General features: G+C 36.9%; 2 protein-coding genes across 2 annotated transcripts in view; one reads left to right on the top strand and one right to left on the bottom strand.

Annotated features, from left to right (window-relative positions):
* LOC121459091 (zinc finger protein 804B-like) overlaps nucleotides 1–23,381 on the top strand; it is a 507,002-nt gene that overhangs the window by 18,156 nt on the left and 465,465 nt on the right. The window lies entirely within an intron of this gene.
* LOC121458625 (testis-expressed protein 47) lies at nucleotides 17,369–18,130 on the bottom strand. Its single transcript, XM_041667939.1, has one exon. It carries the CDS (start codon nucleotides 18,128–18,130, stop codon nucleotides 17,369–17,371), a length of 762 nt encoding a protein of 253 aa, XP_041523873.1.

Raw genomic sequence — 23,381 nt, 5'->3', positions numbered from 1 at the left:
AATTTGAATAAATTTTAGGTTTTCAGCACTCGAATGGTCTGATGAATCATAAGCCTTGGTCTGGAACTGATCTGGGCCTGGATTATCCACTTTAAACAAGAAGGCTGTGAATATATTACCTACAGAAACATTGTAAAATCATGGAAACAAACCCTACTCTCTATCATTCTCCCACTTTGTAACGCCGAAGACAGAAGCTGAGGAATGCTTTATTACTTTCTTTCCACCTCCTTTTATTAACTGTTGTGGGGATCTTCTGTGGCGCTCGGCGACTACTCACCCTTCAAAACACAGTTCGCAACCATAACAAAGGTAAGGAGCACTCATTCTATTTCAGGTAGACCACGCAAATTCTATATGCTCATACACAGGTTAGTGGATACTCAATGAAATGTTGTCAATTCACTCGTCCATTCAATCACAACTGATTAGAGTGTTCACAATGTAATTAAGCCAAAGTCTCATATATATATATATATATATATATGCAATTAAAAATGTTTGTGTGTGTGTGTTTGTGTGTGTACAGACATCTTATGTTTTGAGTTTTCCTTTAGTAAAATTGCAAGTTCTTGCTATTTAAAATAGATAATATAAATATAAGAAAATATTCTAGGAACCAAATGACATTAAAAATACACAATGATTCAAAAATAAACACACTGCATGAATAATTTTTATCACATAAGGTACAAATGTCATAGTTTAAAAATCCCAAATGATCCACACATCTTAGTAAGAAGAAATACAATGTATATTCTGCTTTCTTTATCACTATGCATATTTTCATAACTTGTCACGTATTAACTGTCTTCATAGGAGTGAATATTAAAAATCAGTTTATGTATTTCAGATGACAAATCATGGTGGTTTTATTTCCTCATTCTTTTGAGTTTATGCAGTTAACCAACCAGTTTGATCTTAGAAGTATAATGGAAACAAAATCCCTTAAAACCGATATAAGCCCATTTTCATCTTTTTAAGATTTGAGGTCTCTGAAATAATAATAAAAATTCTTTCATAAGTATATTAAGCCTTTTAATTAGAATGGTGATATAATTTTATAACATTCACAGTACTACTGAGTAATTTAAGTGGGGTTTCCATAATGCAGACTAATAAAAGCTAATTAACAGATCTGGATCTGCCTGTCTTCATTGGCATTTAGGCATTTATCACAGGGTTTCAGACTCTTCCTGAGACTATGAGAAGAACAGCAAAGACCTCTTGGGGACTTATCCTGTGCTTGGTACTGATAGGAGACACCCGAGAATACGCCACCCCCAGGACGGCTGATAGACCAGCAGCTTGCCTAATTGGCATGATGTTCCAGAAGTAACCCTTGACTACTGGTTCAAATTCAAACCATCTTCTTCTATAACTGCCTTGTGCAGAGTGCAAACCATCACACTGTCCTCTGAACTCAGCTCAATTAGAAATGTTTATACACTCACTGATTATATTCTTATATGCTTAATACTCAATATTCAGTCAATTTACAGGCAAGAAAACTGAGGCTTGTTGGTTAAACAGCTTTTTCAAAGTCTAGATAGCCAGCAGAAATTCTGATGAGACAAGTTTTCTCGTGTAAAACTGAGAATTCATTCTATTATGTATGACAACGTTGTTTAAAAGAATGTCAGGTTGCTTAGGAATCATTTAGGAGGAAAAAGAGAAAACAGAACACACACACACATACATACACACGCGCACACGCACACACACAGACACTACTTTACCTTACTTAAATGAAACAGAAAAATTGATTGGATAAATTCAGAAGCTGAACCTAGTTAGAATTGGAAAATAAACCATGAACTGAGGTTACAGTTTTGTATTATTCCTGAGGGTCTCACCTCTTTGTACTTTTGAGTCATAATTTTCTTTTTTACAAGCAGGGCTTCCTCTACTCCTGGTCATCAGTGACTACTCAGGGTTCAGTCTCCAACTGTTTTCTCCTTCTGCAGCGAAGTAGGAGGATGGAGAAGGGGAGGCTGGAAATACCTGATATATGGCCCCAGTCTGTGAACCACACAGGAGCTGAGGAAAACATGCTCTTAGGGTGGCAAGTGAGCAATGCCTGTCAAATACGGCTCAGGATGGAAGTGGGAAAGACACAATTGACAGAGGATGATCTGCTCATTTATACAAAGCCTTAGTCATGCTGGGCTCTTCATTTCACTAGTTAAGGTTGGTTCTCCCCTGCTTGGGACAAATTGGTTTTTTTTCTATGTTGATTTAGATAATTTCATATATATATATATATATTTACAATACATGCGTGTACATTTGTGTGTGCGTGTGTGTCTGTGTGTGTGTGTACAACTGTTTCTAACAGCATTCCAGGTAGAAACATGTAGCTATTTATGCAAACAATTTCTGTTTGTCAAGTAAAAGTTTCTATGCAAGTTGTTTTGGTGTCTCTTCTATATTAAAATGCGTAAACACTGTACCATTACCATTCATAGATTACCATTTGACATCAACAGAAAAGCCAAAATAGGTCAGAGATAAGCTGCTTCTGTTAGGATAGCTTGTCTCTGTAAACTGTGGGCTTGCCACTTTTGATATCTAAGAATTAACTCAGTAAATGTCTTTAGCGACAGATGTGGGAAAGGAGACACTCTGAAGAATCACTGGGCAAAATGGGCTATGCACAAGAGAAATATTGGGGAATACTTTACACCTGTTTTAAATTCTTGAAGTGTATGATGTATGTGAAATTACCAACATTAAATGAGTGTCCTAAAAGTGTTAGGTTGCAAAAACATTTGTTTCTTATATAAAAAGGTCCAAAGTGCATATGTCAGATTCATAATTACCTCTTTCTGTGATTTCAAAAAATATAAGAACATCATATCATGCCCAATAGTGAGTTACTCACTGTATGCCACGTATGGACAATGTCTCGCTTAAAGACTACCAAAAAAGTTCTTTCTTTCACACACGAATACATTTTATTTTGATCAAATCCACCTCTTATTTCTCTGTCTAACTCCTGGTTCTACCCCTCTAAACTTCATGTCACCTCTCTATGTATTGTCTACTGAGTCTAATTATCTAAGAGTACGGGTTTAGCACTTTAAGCATAGGCAACCTTCCAGTGGCCTCACCTCTGAAACAAATTGACTTTCTATCACTGGTAGCTGTGGGCTGCCAGGGGCCTCTCAGCTAGGAGTATGGCCATATGGGCTCCTGACTCACCCTTGCATCCTTGGGAATGTTGACTCGACAGATCTCATACAGGTCCTGGACAGGCAATTGTAGCTGCTGAAATCATGAGTGCTCCTACTGCCTATCACTCCCTGAGCACACTGTTCTGCAGCAGCCCCCTGGGACTGCTGCTCTTTTACAACCTTTCTGGCCCTGAACCTTGGAGAAGGGGGTGCAATTTAAATTTCTTACTAAAGATGAGCACTACATAGTCACTTACCAAATAGAACATTTTGGTATGTTGTAGCTGATTATTCATCACCCCCATTACTAAATGTCCAAATAAGGCAGACCCAGTTTCCTCAGAGAAAACATGAATGATGTGGGCTTTGGCTGTCTCTCTTCTTTATATCAGTGAGCACCGTGATTTGGAGAAAGATTCTGCTCACTTCTTGTGGCTTACAGAGGGCTCAGGATTCAGTAGACCAATCTCAAGCCCACTTGGTTTTAACATGTTCTTGCCATATCAATATGAAATGTCTTAGAGAGGAAATACTCATGTTTCATAATGGAGAGTAAATGTTGAAAAGAGATGCTGACCATTTTTAATGAGGGATGTTGGATACTACTTCCTTAACTTGTGTTAATGAATCTTTTCAGAGAGATAGTTACAGAGAATCATACAGTTTGAGAATTCCTATAATGCTAAGTAGATAGATCTTGATTATATCTTTTACTCTAAAAATTATACATTATATTAAGTGATTGTAAGATGTGGCATTGACTTAAAGTATGATATAAACACAAATTCAATATAAAAATATAATAGAAATGTTGGAAAGCTTTCCAGGTCTTTTGTGCCATTCTAGTTGAAATGCCTTTTCATTTTCTTATAAAGGCCATATAATATTTACTCACAGCCAAATTTAAGGATATACATTCCAGAAATAAATGGTTCATGAATTTGCCATCATTTTTGATTATGCATTATGCAGCATTGCCCTTTAAAGTCATCAGTTTGCAAATTTGATATTTGATTATTATACTTGTATATGTGTAATTTATTAGCATGTTTTTGATGTAGGATTCCCCTTTTTAATGATGTGAATATGCTTTATTATTATTGGTTAATGAAAAACTGCTTTGGCCTATGGGCAAATACAGCAAGGCAGGAAATCCAAGCAGAGATGGAGGAGAAAAGAAGATGGATTAAGACAGATACCATAGAGCTGCAGAAGGAGAAAGATGCTGGAACCTTAACAGCAAGCCACAGCCTCATGCTGATACATAGATGAATAAACAAAAAGGGTTAATTTAAGATGTAAGAGCTAGCTAGAAATACATCTGAGTCATTGACCAAACAGTGTTATAATTAATATAGTTTCTGTGCAATTATTTGGGTCTGAGCAAAAGGGAAAACAATGTGCAGTCTTCTTTTACATGCCTTGACTGAACAAAGGAGGTGGTGATCTGGATAAGAATCATATCTCAGAGCAAAATTTACTAGTGTTGTTGATCCATGAAAATAGAACATGAACCTAAAGTTCAGTCAATTGGGACCAGGGAAACTTGGGGATGAGTGCTGAAGTAATCCACACAGGGCTTAAACTTGGTTTTGTGCACATCTGGTTTGCTCCATAAGGTAAGTCAGCCATTTAGCTAAACAAGCATGTGCTAGGAATCCATTCATTTCTAGATCAGATATGGTTACTTTATTTTTTATTGAAAAGAACTTTTAGTCATGCATTTTTTTTCTGATTATAGTTTAACCTTCCCTTGCTTCTTCCAGTTCCTTCTCCCCTTCCCTCCTGTCTGGCTCCATTTCCAAAATTCAAGACCTTTGCACATTGTCACTGAAACTAAACACAAATTATGATCTTCACTCTAGGTTTTTAATTTTTTTAATTTATTTAATTATTAAAGATTTCTGTCTCTTCCCCACCATCGCCTCCCATTTCCCTCCCCCTCCCCCAATTAAGTCCCCCCCCCCAGACCGAAAAGCAATCAGGGTTCCCTGTCCTGTGGGAAGTCTAAGGAACCCCCACCTCCATCCAGGTCTAGTAAGTTGAGCATCCAAACTGCCTAGGCTCCCACAAAGCCAGTGTGTGCAGTAGGATCAGAAACCCATTGCCATTGTTCTTGAGTTCTCAGTAGTCCTCATTGTCCGCTATGTTCAGAGAGTCCGGTTTTATCCCAGGCTTTTCCAGACCCAGGCCAGCTGGTCTTGGTGAGTTCCCAGTAGAACATCCCCATTGACTCAGTGTGTGGGTGCACCCATCACGGTAGGTTTTTAATTTTTAAAGAAAATTTATATTTCTAAATCTACTCTGAAAATTTAGTGTCAAGCGTTGAGCTTTTGGAAATACAGTCTATATTTGATCTATTTCTTTACCTTTTTAATTTTAAAGCTATCTTTTCTCATTTTATATATCAATCCCAGTTCCTACTTCCTAACATCCTCCCATTCCCACCTTGCACCCATCTCACTCTTCCATCCTCTCCTCAGAAAGAACAGGGCTTCCGATGGGGAGTCAACAAAGTCTGACGTATCACTTTGAGGCAGGACCAAGTCCCTCCCCCTATAGCTAGGCTGAGCAAGGTATCTCTCCCAAAGAGAATGGGATTCAAAAAGCCAGATCAAGCACTAAGAATAAGTCCTGGTCCCACTGACAGTGGCCCCATAGAGTGCTCCAACCACACAACTATCACCCATATTCAGAGGGCCTAGTTTGGTCCTATGCAGGTTCTGTCCTGTAAGTCTTGAGTCAGTGAACTCCCACTAGCTCAGGTCAGGTGTTTCTGTGAGTATCCCTGGATTTTTTCATCTTCTGTTTGCTCCTCAATTTATCTTATCCTTTTTCAGGTTCTATCATGTTATATAGAATGAGAATGACTTCAGGTCTCCCATGGCCTTGTTCCCAAACCCACATTGAGGCCTTTTATTTTCATTCAAGGCAGCAGTTGGTGCAATTGAGTCCTTAAGGAAGTATTTCCCTTCTATTTCTTGGATGTTACCATCTACTTTCCTTCACGGTTTTCAAGCAATTTAAAGTGAAGAATGTTTACTTGTGTTGGGATTTCCTTGGACTTTTAACTAAGTTTTTTTTTTTTGTCTGTTCATACTGTTTTCTCTACTGGGTGACAATACCATGCCTGAGGCCACAGACAGCACAAAAAACTGATGTTTCATTGATCCCTGATTCAGACCATTTTCTGAGGACACTGTATCAGATTCTGTATTGTGTTGTTCAACATTTTTATTTGGAGATACCTCCAATTCAACATGCTTGAAATAGCAGTACCTCATCTCATTCTCTCTATAAGCCAGTCTGCTGTTGCTCCTCTCTTCCCTGCCTCTTGGAATGAACTTGTTGCTGTCCTGGGCTTTTGCTTTCTTCTACTTCTCCTCATCTTCCTTCTCAATTGAATAGCCATATACCTGGCATGACTCTGTCCCCACCCACATCTTCTTATCTGTGTTGCCATTTTAGTACATTACAGGATTCTTTCCGTCTGTGGACTTCTACCATCTCTTTCACTGATTGCATTAATAGTCCCTAAACTGCTATATCTCTAGTCTAATTATATAGTCCCATTCAATCTCTTCCCCAAAATTCAAAATGGTTTTACTATAATGCACATTTAACCATATCACATATAAAAATTCAACTCCATCCTACTTCTCTTGTAGAAACAGTCACGGCATTTCTTTGCATTCTGTGTCTAATTCTTCCCCGGCCCCATCTCTCATCGATCCCATTTTACTCCAGCCCCTTCCTTATTTGCCTTTTTGAAGTAGTTTTAGTCTTTTCAACACAGCATGTAGTGTATATGTGTTCTTTCTTTAGCTGCATTCTTTTACTCTTGAAACTGGATGTATTAGAACAGAATAGCAAGTTGTGTATCCACTAATATAATAATTTTAGTTCCTCTCTGAAATTTCCATTTCTGGGATGAAACAAAAGAGGATGAATTAAAGTTATCTATCTTCTCCTCATTAGTGTGCCCACCCATGCCTAACAATGTCTTGAGACAGCTTTTCAGTCTATGATTACTGGGTTAGTAAAGGCGGACAAGTTTGCCATGCTGAATCACCTCCCCCAGCCTTGCTGCAGAAACAGGAGCACTGTAGTGTCTCAACATGCTGTGTCACACTTAGTTCAAGCCTATGGGAAGCTTGCCCCTTTCTGAATAGAGATGGAAGAGCAGTGGATGGGGAAGGGTGTAGATGGGAGGTGAAAGGGAAGAAAGGAGGGAGAGGAATCTGTGGTTGGTATGTAAAATAAATGAGAAAAAATTTAAATAAAAACCTATGACTAGTTAAAGCAATAGGCAGTTCACCGCAATATAGTATCAAGCATATCTTTCCATGTAAATATTGATTGAAAATGGAATCGATACTGCTGGGGGTGCCATGTGTAGACTTTTATGTGCTTCTCTAGTTCATGCATCCTATGGTCAGCAAGTAATTTTTAATGCTTTTAATGATACTAGTGGAAGGGATTAAACTCATTAAGTCTGAGGTTTGCTCCTAGGGAATGCAGATAAAGATAATATAGAGGCGTTTGCTCAAGCAGGTAGAAGAATCATGGGACTGTGGAAAGCAGGGTACAAGGGAAGGATTAATCAAAATGAAGTGTATGTGAACAGGCTACGTGAGACCTATGCTCTTGAAACACATGTGAAAATACAATTAGAGAAGATAGTAGTATGTATATTATATGAAATAAAATGGAGAAATACTAAGAGAACAAAATCTATGCAGGGATGAAGTCTGGGTCTGTGTGGACAATGGTGGTGGATTAATCAAAACTAAGAATATAGTAAGAAGCTAGATGAAACTTTACCAGTTTGTAAAAGAATTAAAATATAATTTAAAAATGGATGTTATATGTATATGTATATATATATATATTCAACATTAGTAAACAATATCTATCCCAGGAGATGTGCCATAACTAGAATAATAAGACACTATTCCTGAATAACACATACTTGGATTGCAGGACACAGGTAAATGGGTGTGAACTGCCAAGGAAGCACTTTCTTTGCTATCTGTTCTGCCCAGATTATGACACACAGAGAAAGACTACCAGGGAGGCCCATACTGTAATAAGCAAGGTGTAATCAGCATAATACAAACATATTTGGAACTCATCTCCATCCCTGTTACAGCGAGGTAGAGAGGAGTTGTATCTCCTCTGTGGGGTAAGCTTTTAAAGGCACAACTACAAAGCCCTTGAAGCTGCTCTGGCACGGGTACAAGGACTTTTGCTCCCTCCCATTCTGTTAAGTCAGATTTCTTCTTGTTCTTAGAGCAAGGCCACTGTTCTTGAGTTAGGCCATCTTTATCAGCCTGTACCAGTTGGCTGGCTGGGCTGAGCGAGGTGACCTTGTGCTTGGAATCTCCCAGGTGGGAGAGGGGAAGGCCACTATCTTTCTGGGAAAACATTTTGCTAGGAAATTTCTTCTCGCCCCTTTGAGAATAAGGGGTGAGGGTCCCACACTATCTAGTTTTCAGAGTACTGGCAGATGCTTTGCAGTTTGCCAGTGATCTCATATAGTACTTGATTCTGCATGTTACACCACCAATCTTTTATGCACAATCTGCTTGCTGGTGCAATAGTGGCAGTACTGTTATTAGGGGTAACCCACTCTTCTATTATTGGATTTGGTTTCTGCTTCATAAGTCAGACTGTGTCTGGTACAATAAAATCAGTGGGAGGGAGGTTTATACACATTAGGAGAAGGCATATTGTTGTTCATAAGTATTCATGTTGTTAAACTGTCTTCTAAATATTTATGCTTCTATTTGTAGATTTGTATTCCCCTTAACCTTGGTCAGAGATGCGTTTGATTCCATAGTGGGTATTATAACATCCATCATTGTTCAAAATGCTGAGAAGAAGTAACTCAATGCTCACCTGTAGACTGTACGTCTGCATCACTACTCCCGAAGGCTCAGAGGACCATACAGAAATGGGGATGGGAAAAATGTAGGAGCCAGAGGTTATGGAAGGGCTGTGAAAACTGTTGTCCTCAGGATACGACACGGCTGTTGTATGTAAACCTGCAGTAACTGAGGTTACTTAGATAAGACAAATCCAGCTAAAATTCTAGCATGGAGGGAGAAGAGTGTAAGAGGAGACTGTGCGATGGTTTTCCAACTGCTCAGACCCGAATAACCACACAGAAATTTTATTAATTATGACACTGCTTGGTCAATGGCTTAGGCATATTCCTAGCTAGCACTTACATCTTAAATGAATCCATTTCTATTAATCTATGTGTTTTCACGAGGCATTGGCCTACTGGTAAGGTTCCAGCACCTTTCTTCTTCAGCAACTACATAGCGTCTCTCTAACTCTGCCTACCATCTCTCTATATCTTTGTTCAGATTTCCCACTTGGCTGTACTCTGCTAAGTACAGGTTTGTTCATTAACCAATAAAAGTAGCATATAAAGGAGGACACCCCACATCAACAAAATTTCTCGAGGACTTATCCTTTGGCAATTGATGAATTCTGGAAATAGAAAATCAGCTTTTCTGTGTGGGGGACTGGTCAATGATATTATATTCATACCCCAGTGGATGATCCAACACACATTCACAGAAGGACAACAAAATGAGATTCAGTGAACTAAACAAATAAATCCATAAATAAATATCATAGGATATGAAGGTGTGTGGTAACACACACACACACACACACACACACACACACACACACCAGAAAAGACCTGGTGTGTGTATGTATATATATATTTGAATTATGCTTTCCTATATTGTTTTGCACCAAATCAAATTCTTTTTAATTTTTTTCATGCTGGAGATTGAAATCAGGGCTTTATCCATACACTCAGCCTCATCCTCAGTCCTAGAAAACATGTTTATTCAGAAAATTTTAATTTTCTGACAGATACATTCCATAGGTGGGTTACACCATTATTTCAGGGTTTGGGTTACTGATTTTATTAGAAGCACTTTAATTCTAGTCTCTGATATATTAATATGTATTAACCATGTATAGTATTACACTTATTACCTTTCAAACACAGTACAACTGATTCCTCTTGGGGTTTGTAGTATTCTTTCTGACATTAATGGATTTTACAATGTTGGTGACCAGAAGCCCCCAAAAGGAATTAATCCTCTAAAAGCAAATAATGAGCAGCAACAGAGATGAATATAATAGTGGTCACTCATGTGACTTCAATGTTTCTTTATTATTTTAAATAAAATTTTACTGGATGGAGTAGGTGGTAAAAAATGACTTTCTCTGAATATGATCAAATGTGAGGAATCAATTAAAATACTACCAGATATATGTTTTATTAGTAGAGAAACCTTGATATAAAATAGCCATGGGTTCTTTTGGATTTCTAAAAAGCATAGTGTGACTGGGAAGTGGACGTGGAAGAAGCCTTTGAGAAGTTATTAAGGAGGAGGTTTCAGAAATTTTCAGGTACTTATGTTTAAATGCTCCTAAAACATTGTCTTTATATTGAAACAATATTACACAAACAGATCAGAGATATCAGCTATGTTCTTTATACATATAAAACTTTTTGCATACTGATAGAGTATTGCATTGTATTCCATATGTGAAACAGAGAATTTTAATCAGAGTGATAACATCTTTTGAGTACTTCATGTTATTATTTTGTACAATACTCATGACTGATTCTAAAATATAGACTCACAATCAAACTATATTCATTTTTCATATGAGGAAACAAATTATAGTTCTATAGAATTGCAAAACTTAATTTCAAAGCAGCAGTTTGACTGCAGAGATTGTGATTTGGAACTTACACTAACTATTCTGCCTTTAACTTTTACAGATCAGTGATCTAGGCTTGGGGAGCGAGGAGAGGAAGTGGAGATTGGAGTGATGAAGAACCCTAAGCATGGAAATAGGTTGAGAAACAAAAATTTGTGAAAATGGGTGAAACTGTTATCAAGTGGCTATCAAGGACACAAAGGAAGACTCTAGGGTAATTTTTGCAATTTTAGTTAGCAATCATTTTGAAAATTTCACTTGAAGAAAGAACAAAAGTGGAGTCAAGTGATAGGCTGAAGGAATAGTGGTGGTAAAAATTTGAATTTCTTTGAATCATGTGAAGATACAGATGCCTATAGCCTTTAAATGTAGTGTCTTGTGGACATACTATACTAAAATAAAGCACAAGAGGGGTCTATTATCTATTATAGTAATGGGTGAAAAAGAATTCAATTCAGACCATGATCCTTATATCCTTTATCCCTGGCCACATTCTCCATCCATCTTTGTCTCATCTCGGTACTCCAGGTACCCAATATTCTATTCTTCAAAGGTACTACACTTAGTCTTAGCCTACAGCGTCACCAATTTCTGCTCTTCTTTACTAATTCATCTTAATACACATGGCAAGGCTGCTAATCTCCTGCTCTTTTTCTTCCTCCCCTTCTGGAAAAGTTACTTTCTATCTCTTGCAAGAAATGATATGTATAAAAAAAGTCAATTTAGCTCCTATTGCTAGAGGAGGCATTAAATTCTAGAAAGAACCATAAGGAGGGAACTGGAGTACGCAATACCCATACAGAAATTCAGAAAGGTAATCCAAGGTGGGGCAAACAGAATTTTCAGTTTCTACTTCTAGAAGACACAGTCATTAGAGCTGTGATTCTCTCTCTCTCTCTCTCTCTCTCTCTCTCTCTCTCTCTCTCTCTGTGTGTGTGTGTGTGTCTGTCTCTCTCTGTCTCTCTCTTACACACAAACACACACACACACACACACACACACACACACACACACGCCATCAAGTCCAGCTCCTAACAGCAATGAAAACTGTAGTTTCTACAATAAGCACATATTAAATGAACAAAGACATCAACACACATTTGGAGTCATTAGCTTTTATATGGGAGTTGAGATCACAGCAGAGACTGGATTGGAAAAGAGTATAACTAAAGTGAGCAGGGGCAGAAAAGAATGAGTCAACAATGCTATTAATTGCTTCATAATCATTTTGTGGATAAAATTTAAGCCTTTTAGCTGCAAAACTCAGGTGATATGTTCATTCTGTTAAATCAAATACAGGTGGCCTAAGTTATAAGAAATATCTTTCCTGAGTTTTTACCTATATAGAACATATTAGCAGAAGCATGTTAATTGGTCAACAGGTTAGCTATTATTGTAAAATAATAGTGAAACAAAAAGATAAATAATAAATATTGAAATCATATTCAATAAATTAAAAATAAAGAAGAATAATAGGATTATTTTTAATGTTACAAGCTAATAATGAAGTTAAAATAAAATTTTTTGATATTAAATCACAGTACAGCAATTCTAAAACAAGAAAATGAGATGACAAATATTTTTCTTAAAGATTTGTAAAATAATAAAGATTTGTATGATTAATATATTGAAATGAAATGGGACTATTGATTATCAGTGCTTATTCATGCTTTGAGAGAAACTATTTAGTGTCTTTAAATTTCTGAGTCTTTATTTCCAGAACAAAGTAGTAAAGAATTTGAAAGGTACTTTGGGCTTTTATCTCTATTTTCTTAAACTATATGTATTATATTTATTATGTAAGTATTTCTGAATACCTTCCAGCTATCTGGAAACTTAAATAATTGACCACAAGAGGGAGAACTCTAATTCCACATTAAGTCAATTATGCACTGTGTAATAATCTGGAAACATTTTGCTTTGTGAGCTTGGCAATAGGCTGTCATATTTTCCCTTCTCTAGGAAGCTTGAGGTAAGTTTACCTTATTTGAAATGTGTGTATATTGCTAAACTTATTGAAATCTGTTTGGAATTTGAGAGAGCACCGATCCTCATGCCACTAGGTAAACCTGCCTCTTTGTCTCCTATAGCCTTGCTTACCTCCTCACAGATTTCCTCTTACACTCGCAACCAACTATGTTCCTCCTTCCTTAGCCAGTAAATCTGTCAAGATCTTCCAAGACATCCATTGTCCTCGGGCCACCACAGTTCACTAGGCTAGGCTCTTCCGGGATCTTTCTTCCTGACATATCAGCTAGGCTCTGATCCTTTGTAACATGTAGGTATTCTACTTCCCCCATATTCACCTTCTTCTGAGACACTAAGTAAGCATTTTTTTTTTCTGCCACATCATGTAAGCATCACAACTCCTGTGAGATTACACTACCATGTGTGGCCAAAATGCCTGGCTCTTCTAGAACCTACCATATACCGCTCCCACAACTCCTACCCATCCTATAAGCCTCCTATTTCCCCAAAATCTCATTTTTTAGTTCTTAAAGGTATGTTCTGCCCTTCTTGAATTGATAAATGAAAGTGCCCATTCAGTTGAACAACATCTGCACACCGCTGCTGGTCAACCAAAGCTTACTTGAAGTAGTACAGCTGTACCTGGAGAGTCACACCAAAAACAAAGCAGAGGAGGGGGCTAGCAAGGTTCATGCTGATCCTTAAACAGTGTCTTTTCAGTCATGCAGTAGAAGTTCTAGCACTCAGTACAAAGCCAAGAAAAGAAAACAATGTCTCAACCCTTTTTCAGATTAATACTCTTTTGAACATTGTTCACACCTGCACCAGAAAGAAAAAGGAATTTAAGTAAAAGAAAGAAAGACATGACTATAAAGGACTTCAGATGTTCAAGTCCCAGTGCAGAAACAAAGAAATAAAGAACTAAGACAAAAATTATCAACCCAGAATAGTGTACTCTATAGATGATATGCTATAAATGAAGGAGAAATAAAATCTTTGCATAAAAAAACAGGTTAAGGGTATTTATGACTACTAATTCATCTCTCCAGAAGATACTAGAATATTTAAGTCTGAAGAGAAGCCTAAACACCTGCAAGAAGTCACAGGAATAAGTAATTCCAGGACAGACATGGAAACTTAGGGCAGCAGAAACTTTGAGAAGTATAAAAAGGTGATCCTAATGATCTCCAAATAATTAGGGGGACAGATTCCCAACTGGCCATCTCTTGTCATAAAATGAAACTTCTAGTACCTGGACTGAATTACATGAATTTGAATTGTTTGCCAAAGTGGTCCCATGGAAATCCCCAAATAACTCATGATGTTGCTAATATTATAGGCTGCTTTTCTTAAACTGAATGCAAGGACTCCTTGCTGAAGATAAGACCCACACAACTTATTGACCACGAAGAAGTCAAACTGGTACCTACATAGAACCTTCACCCCTACGTTGTAGTGTCTTACATATGAGAAGATATTCTAAAGCCTACCAAAACAAAACATAAACACCAACCCAACCACAAAATTAATGATATGTAATTGTGTTCTGCCTGCAAAATACGCTAAGGCAATATGGGTAGCCAACCGATGTCTGATTTGAATTAAGGAACTCTTTACAAGATGGGATCCATACCTGACACTTCTTGGCTGACCACGAACAAGAGACTAGACAGTCCATACTAGTATTTTTTTTAAAAAAGTAGCGATAAAATGATATTATTAATAATATTCTGCTATACTCACAGATCAGCACCTTATTCAGTCATCATCAAGAAGCTTCCTCTTGCAGCAGATGGGAACAAATACAGAGACCCACATCCAGGCATTACCTTATAACACACATCTCTAAATGGGATTCTCCATCAAATTCCTCCTCTCAGAGTTCAGGGAACCCCATGGAAGAGGAGGCAGAAAGCGTGTAAAAGTCAGAGAGGATGGAGGATACCAGGAGAACAATGCCCACTAAATCAAATGAGCAAAGTTCATATGAACTAACAAAGACCGAAGCAGAAAGCATAGGGCCAACACAAGTGGGAACCAGGTCCTCTGTGAACATATAAGCTTTTAGTTTAGTGTTTTAATAGGACTCCTAAGAGTCTGAACAAATGGATCTCTGATTCTTGTTCCTTCTAATGGGGCTCTTTTCCTTCTGTTAGTCTGTCCTGTCTAATTTCACTGTGATGGTATTGATTTATTTTGTAATGTTTTGTTGTGATCCCTTAGAAGCCTGTTTGTAGATGGAACTTTCTTTCCCACAAGGCCCTGCAGCTGTTCAGTCCCAAAGAAACATGCATAGGCTTATATTAATTATAAACTGTTTGGCCTCGTAGTTCAGGCTTATTACTAACTAGCTGTTACAACTTAAATTAATCCATAATTCTTGTCTAAAATTAGTTATACCTGCAATATTTATATTTACTTTGGCTGTAAACTTTCTTTATTCATCTGACATAAAGAATTACAAAATGTTTTAGTAATGACAGTGTTGTTCGGATAACAATAATTCTTCCTAAAGTGGCTACTATGATGAGTGAATTTGATTTGAATAAATTCATTGTAGTCTACTTACTATAATGAATGCATAATTGAGTTATCTATTTGTGTTTTTTCTTATATTGATGATAGATTCTATTTTCATACAATATATTCTGATTTCATGAATATTTAAAATTTACAGTGTGCTAAGTAAATGCTCAGTATTATCATTTCGATATGTCTATATCTTTTTCTAGAAATACATTGTGAGTGCTAATGGTTTTCATTAGTCTAATAAATTAGTTTTCTACCAGTAATTCTTATGTCAGGAAATGATATAGGCTGAAAAATGACATAGAATAGGCAATATGGAGACACATTTTACCACTCTTGGGGTATCCAACCAACGACAATGACTGGTTTCGTAGTAAGTGTTTACTTGGAGACATTTAGTAATGTACACAAAAGAATGAATAGCAACTGATAAAATCATTTACATGCACATATATTATAGATCTAGACAACTACACATTCATCTCAGGTCTAGAATTTGAGCAGGATTCCTAGGAAGAGTCCATATCTATTCCATACAGTGTCAAATGATATTTCTTGTAATCCTGGAAGCAGAGAATCTGGAGCCACCAAGTCTTACTTAGCATCTAGTACTTGGCTGTCACCTGGGCCCTTGCTGTGAATGTTGTCTGGAAACAGCTGTAAGTATTCATATTGCATAGTGCCTGTATTATAAGAGCTCAGGTTCAAGTCAACAAAGCAAGGCACTAGGAATTGTGAATTAGCCTTGGAGGTTGCACAGCTTCATGTCTACCATACTCTGTTGGCAAAAGCAGGTATGAAGGATGCCAGATTTTAAATGTAAATCCTGTCATATAAAATAGGAGGAATCCGAAGGTCACACTGGAAGAGGAGCATGTTGGATTGGATGTATTATACATTTTTTTTGTGTAATATTACAAGGCACAATATGATGTTTAACTTAAGTGTTTAAACTTAATTTGATGTTTAATTTTAATTTTTAACCATACACTACACTTTTGGTCACTTTCTTACTTTAGAAAATACCACTTTTTCCAAACTATTTACCTCGTCAATGAGATGCCATCTGACACAACAACACTGATTACTTGTGTCCTATAATATTACTTACATATAATATTAAGGTTTTCAACTGGGCAAGAACAATGCCTTGTGTGAACACTGTTGCATCACTAGAGACTGAAATATGCCTGTCATACAGAAGAGTGCTCAATGAATCAATGTTGCATAAAAAAATTGTATTGAAATTTGATGGTGTTTTCTAGTTGTTTCAAAAACTCTTGTGTCTTTCATCTTTATGATAGTTTCAATATTACTGATTGTATAGGTCAGAATATGGGTGTTTAGGATTATTTTCAGAGGTTAGGTTTTATTTTCTCTGATTCACAAATTGTTAATTAATGGTTTATTCCCTTATATTCTCCAAGTTTATTCTACCACTTCCTACTATACCATTTGCAGTATATTACATATTATAATACATTATTTCACATATATATTATGGTTGCTTGTAACTTTACCTTGCAAGTTTCTTAAGGGTTAAACTGTTAGAAATAATCTAACCCTAAACATATTTATTCTACCATATCATAAAGACTCCTTGTTAAATGTTGAGAGAATGCTTGAGAAACTAAATGCCCAAATGGTGTTAAATCCCTTTCAACTATACTTTCCTTAAAAGAAAAAATAAGAGTTATCCCATGAAAATTACGGAATTTAAAATTTAATAAACCCAATTACCTGAAAAAATTTATTAAGCTTTAGATCAGAATAAGCAGATGTATTCTTATGTTTAGCTTTAGATAAGCTGTTTCACATTCCATGCGCTTATTTCAATGTTCTGTTCTTTTTTTTTAAGAGTAACTTTAGAAATTCTTTGTTTCTAAAGTAGTACAAAATCTTTATGAGATATGCACACATAATCCCTCCCCATCCTATAAACGGGAAGGAGCTGGCCACACAATCTCAGAATCCAGGGTAACATGTATGGGTCTGTTATACATGCTTAAGAATGTTGCTGGGTCCAAGAATTCATCAGCTTTGCACAAGTATTGGATAGTTTGTTCTGGGAGGAGTAGCTCAGGGGCAAGTTGGTGCAAGTTGTCACCTGGCCCTTTCGTACCAACTTTCACGGTCTTAAAAAGGTGAAATGCCAGTTTGTGAGTCATGGTGAGAAAATCTGTGATGACTTCCGATAGAGACTGTGACTGTGTCACATCATCTAGATACAGAACTGGGACCTTGATGACAGAAACATGCCATTGCATGAACAACCTTGTGGGGATGTTATGAGAAGCAACTATAATTTTGACGTTATGGATGATAAATTCTTTGTCTTCTTTCTCATGGGCAACATAATCTAAAAGGATTCGGAAAAGCGTGCCATTGGAGGTCTCAAGGATATGCAGAAAAGTGCTTGAGTATATGAGCAATAAGCCCGTAACTGTCTCTCCTAAGTGATGCTTCAGAATTGACTGGAAGAGGTGCTCGAAGTATTCAGTAATCTGCTTTTTCTCCACATTGGCTTGTAGGTGGCCCACAAGAAACATCCTGTGAAGGAGGAATTTCTTTAGCTGTAGCCTGTGTTTCTCTTCCTGAAGGTGCATGTAATTGATTCGAGGAACTTTGGGCATCAGTAGAGGGTCCACTTGAAAATGCTTTTTGCTGCCCTTCCGACTATGGACCATGAAAGACATGATGAATCTTATTTTTTCTTCTAGGTGATTACAAGTCTCACTGGTGATGAACTCTTATTTTTATTTCTTCTGACAAAAAGGCAACAACAAAGCAACACAAAATGTGTCAGGTGTTAACGAATAACAATATCCCTACTCAATGCTACAGACAATGTCTTTGAAAAGGAAGAGAATGTAACAACATGACTGAAAGCCCAGAGATGGTTTCTGAGTTCACAGTGGAATAACTCTTATGTTTAGTAATAGACCTCGCTGTGCCATGATGATTACAAACTATACGTGAGGCTTTTAAAATGGTGTTTCTATAGCAAGTACTTTATCTAACATTTAAAATACATTTAACTGGCCGGTAAAATAAAAATAAATCAGGGGTACTCTAGGCTATTATTAGTTTATTTAACATTTACTATCAATGCTAAAAGTCAACAATGTTGCTTTAATCATAACAGTAAACTTTTAAGAGAAAAAGTAAGCTATTTGGTTTATCCTTTTATCAATAAATCTCTTCTATTTTGCTGTTTTACCGAGGTTTAAATAAAAGCAGACTTCTGCTTTGACCAAATTTCATGTCCCAGCTCCACTCCCAAGCCACCTTAACTTTCGTCACACGTACATTAAAGACATGTACATTACCTTTCTTTGAGGTCCTCTTGGCTTGACCTCTGTCATGTTTCCAACTGCCAGTGCCCTGACCCTCAACTGTCCTATCTAGGGTTCTAAACCCATAAGTCAGGAAAGGAGTTAGAACACCTTTGGCAACAAAGAAGCGAAGCGTAACAGGTCCTAATTCTACTTGAATGAGAGTACCCCAATAAACATGTGCACAACATTGTGGATTGTGGGGGAAATGAAATGAAATATATTTCAGAATGCCTTTTGTTCTTTCTTGGTTTTTTTGTTTGTTTATGACACACACCCTTGCCAGTCAGACATGTGGTCAATGTGAGCACCTTCAGTTACATCTCCGCTGTAGCAGTAGAACTTGTACCTATAGCTCACTTATCTACTACTTAAAGACTATAGGAACACATATGACTTTTTCTGATAATGAATCATTTATACAAATGTTTAACAATACCGTTTGGGCTACTTGATGTGAATTTAAGTTAATTTTTAGAGTTGAAAATAAAAGTGCCTTTTAATATTATACTCACATGAGCTCATGTGACAAGGCTAGGAAACACTTTGATCTAATTTTAAAAAATGAACCTTAGAGAACTTTTTTTCTCCTGAGATTTTCATTATTCAAACTAATGATCTGATTTTAATAATTTGCAGTGATAAATTATTCCAGAAAGTGAAGGCTGAGAGGTGATTTAATAAATCTTTAATTGTGTGATACATAACAATCGCCCATAATTCCTCACTCACTGTGATTCAGCTCATCACTCACTGACTCTTCCCTAAGCGGTTCACTTAGTCAGTGCCTTGTCTGGGCTGCCGTTCTCTCCATTCTTCTTGTGGCTTTGTGAAAAGGACAGTTTTGACCACTGTCTCCAACAGCCCCCTCTTCTTCATTGGTTTCTTGGAACTGAATGTACCTATTTTCTTTTTTCCCCAAATCTCTTTCTATGATCTGGTGGAATTCTTCTGGCATCAAGTTCTGAACAATGCTGATTATCATAAAGATAATTAATTACCATAAAGATTCATTATCATATGCTGTTACCATAAAGACCTTCCACCCTGTTTCCTTGCAGTAGCTCAGTAGACTCTGCATTCACTTTTATGAGGACATCAGAAAGTTCCTTGATGCTACTCCTGCCTCATGACTGCCTAATCGAGTATTGGCTCCTCTGAGCCCATCTATGGGATCTTCTCACACAAAAGCTTCAGCTCGCACACACACAGCTGCTTGATTGACACTGACAAAGAAAAACCTGAGCCCATTCAAAAATCTTTTTACAGAAGACTTTTACATCATTTTATTCAGTTTCTATTTATAACTCTTCTTTCCATAGATGTTAAATCTACTCCTTGAAAATTTAGAAACTGAGATTATAAAAATTATTTTTAATAAATTATTTTCCTTTGTCAGCATTGTCTAGTGCCAAAAGGTCAACCCCCTGAAAACATACATAGAAGTAACATTATACAAACTTAACAGGTTATATTCAATAACAATTAGTGAAAAATAATCCAAAAATTTGAAGATGAGCAGTAAGTGTATATGGGTGGGTTTGGAAAGTGAAAGAAATTTAATTACATTAGAATCTTAAAAGCAAAATTACTCTAAATTATGAAAAAAATTCCTTACTAATATAATGATTAATATTTTGTCTCATAGTTTTTAGATCAAACCCATTTCTCTTTTCTTTTTATATCTCTTAAAAGCAAATCCCAAATTATAAGACTTACTTTCTTTTAAAAATTCTTATTTTTCTAGAAAGCTAGCTTACACCTTTAATCCCAGCCTGTGAGAGGCAGAGGTACATGGATGGTCTCTGAGTTCAAGGTCAGCCTCTTCTACAAATCAAGTTCTAGGGCCACCATGGTCACATATAGAAACCCTGACTTGAAAAACTATATGAAAAATTCCCTATATCAAAATGCATTTGGTTTCCACTGCCCCCTTTATAGTCCTCTAGATTTCTTCACCCCAATATTAAACTCAGATTATAGAATGTAAACCTGTATAATAATTCATATAATATGCTTATATTTTCAAATGATTTTGCAGAGTCCTTGCTGCAACTTGAATATTGGAAAAGGATGATCTACATTGACTGTGTGCATGATGTGATCTATAATATTATTTCCAACCTCCAGGAGTGAATTAGATCACAGTGAACATAGAGACATGTAACAGGATGGTTTGTTACCTAAGGTTGGCATTGCTCATAGTTATCAGGAACTTACAGTACATCACTGCTACGAAAGACCCCTGCCTGAACCCACAGAAAAATTATTTCTTTAATTTAAAATTTATCCGAATGTGACACTTTGTATGGTTCTATCTAATGCATCTAAAATAATAGTTTTACTACCCCAGATAGGCAAACAAATACTTTATATACAGGTAGGATTGATTTTCATTAGGCATTCTTTATAGAGAGCACAATTTCCTTCCAAGGGCCAGCCTTCAAAATAAGGTTAATTATTGGATTATATTATCCCACTTACATGTCTGCTCCCATTTATGTATCTTATTTTGATTATAATATGTCCTCAGAAAGAGCACATGAGAAGAAAACATAACTTGTATATGGGCTTCAATTGAGATTTTATCTTACTTCCCATATTGCCACTGTCTTTGGGGTCTCCATAAATCTTGCTGTAAATAATCAATATTTTAGCTTTTGTCTTCACTGTCATCACTTCTTTCCAGACATTAAGCACCATTAACCTGCATGGCTCCTGCTGAATTGCTTTCTTAAGATTTGTTTCTTTTCTTTTTAAAAAAAAACCAACTATCTTTTTTTTCATTATACAAATCAATCCAAGTTCCCACTCCTTCCTCTCCTCCCATTCCCTCTACCTTCTTCCCCACCCTACCTCCATCTTCTCCTCAGAGAGGATAAGGCACATTGCTTTGGAAAAAGTCCAAGGTCCTCCTTACTATATCTAGGCTGAGCAAGGTATCCATGAAAAGAAAATAGGATCTCAAAAAGCCCATACAAGCCGTAGGGATAAATCCTGGTGCCACTGCCAGTGGCCCCTCAGTCTGCCCCACCCGTGCCACTGTCAACCACATTCAGGTAGACTGTTTCAGTGGGTGTATCTATCATGGCTGTGACCTCTTTGCTCATATTCTCACTCTTCCCACTCCAACTGAACTTTGGGAGGTCAGTCCAGTGCTCCGATGTGGGTCTCTGCCTGTGTTTCCATCAGTTGCGGGATGAAAGGTTATACGATGATATTTTAGATATTCATCAGTCTGACTATAGGACAAGGTCATTTTGGGCATCCTCTCCTCTATGTAGTCACTCATAAGTGGTACTAGCTATAAACAAAGGATATTGAGCCTATGGTTCATGATCCTAGAGAAGCTAACTAGCAAGGTGAACCCTAAGAAAAACATATATAAATACATCTGAAAAGTCAGAATAGAAAAGATCACCTGACAAAATTGGAAACATGGGGATGGTGGAAAAAAGAGGGTGGAAGGGGAGAAGGAGAGGGCAAGGAGAACTTGACGGAATGGGATAGTCAAGATGGAGGAAGACAGAGATGAGAGCCTAAAAAGAGATGTCTTGATTGAGGGAGGCATTATGGGGTTAGCAATAAACCTGACACTAGGGAAATTTCCAGGAATCTACAAGGATGACCCCAGCTTAGACCCTAAGATTTCTGTTTCTAATAGCATCACAGCATGATAGGCTCCCCTACTCCTCTGATGAACGCAACCTCTTCTGGAGATTCCAGGTGCCTTTCTCACTCATGCTCCTGGAAAAGGAGCTCACTAGTGGTATCCTCCCACCCACTGTGTGGGATTTATCACCCTTCTCTTTCACGTATATTTTTATTTCTAGTATAAACTTAATAGAGAAATGGGTTTTCACCAATTTAAATAGATAAGTGATATAATATTTCAACTAAACTAGTCATTTTTCAAAACATACTAATCTCTGAATAAAATCTAATTGGTGTCAGATTTAAAAACATAAATAATCATTTCTTTATTTTAAAAATTAGCTGTGATAGCTTTGTGTGGTTCAATCTAATGCATTTATTTAGTCAAACTAAAATAATAGTTTGACTAGTCCAATATATGATTTTATAGTTGTAGTTTTATTCTATTTCCCCAGTATGTTTTTCCCCATTTATCAAATGTCAGTTAGGTTATTCACTTGAATTACAGTAGTTTTGCCCCCTGACTATCTAAAAAGTTTAGGTGGCATTTATCCTGTTTTGCTAAGATGTCAACAGTAAAGAGAGGAAAGAAAAAGCAGGCATTTTGAACAATTTCTGTTTGGCCGGAATGTATAGCTACAGTTGAACACTTTTGTTTTAGTAGAGACTCATTGTGTGAGCTCCCAAGCACAGCAATCCTAATTGCCCATCTCAGATGTAGAATCCCACAGAATTCTTCTCTGTATCGACCTGGCTTAGGAGGCATTTGCTTTATTTTATCTACAGTGGTCTAATTAGAGTGCTGTATACGTTCAAGTTGTCATCACTTAACAGTTAGTAGGAACTTGCAGTCTTAGTCCTTTTCAGTTATTCCAATTATGCCCCCTGTTATTTCATATCAGCTTATTTCTCATAACATACTCATAACACATGTCACACAGTACATTTTGTGATTTCT

The sequence above is a fragment of the Microtus oregoni genome, unplaced genomic scaffold (genome assembly GCF_018167655.1).
Source record: "Microtus oregoni isolate MIOR12 unplaced genomic scaffold, Mior012 000018F_ref0000195, whole genome shotgun sequence".
Taxonomy (NCBI): domain Eukaryota; kingdom Metazoa; phylum Chordata; class Mammalia; order Rodentia; family Cricetidae; genus Microtus; species Microtus oregoni.
The sequence above is the reverse complement of the archived record's forward strand: the minus strand, read 5'-3'. Positions and strand labels throughout refer to the sequence as shown.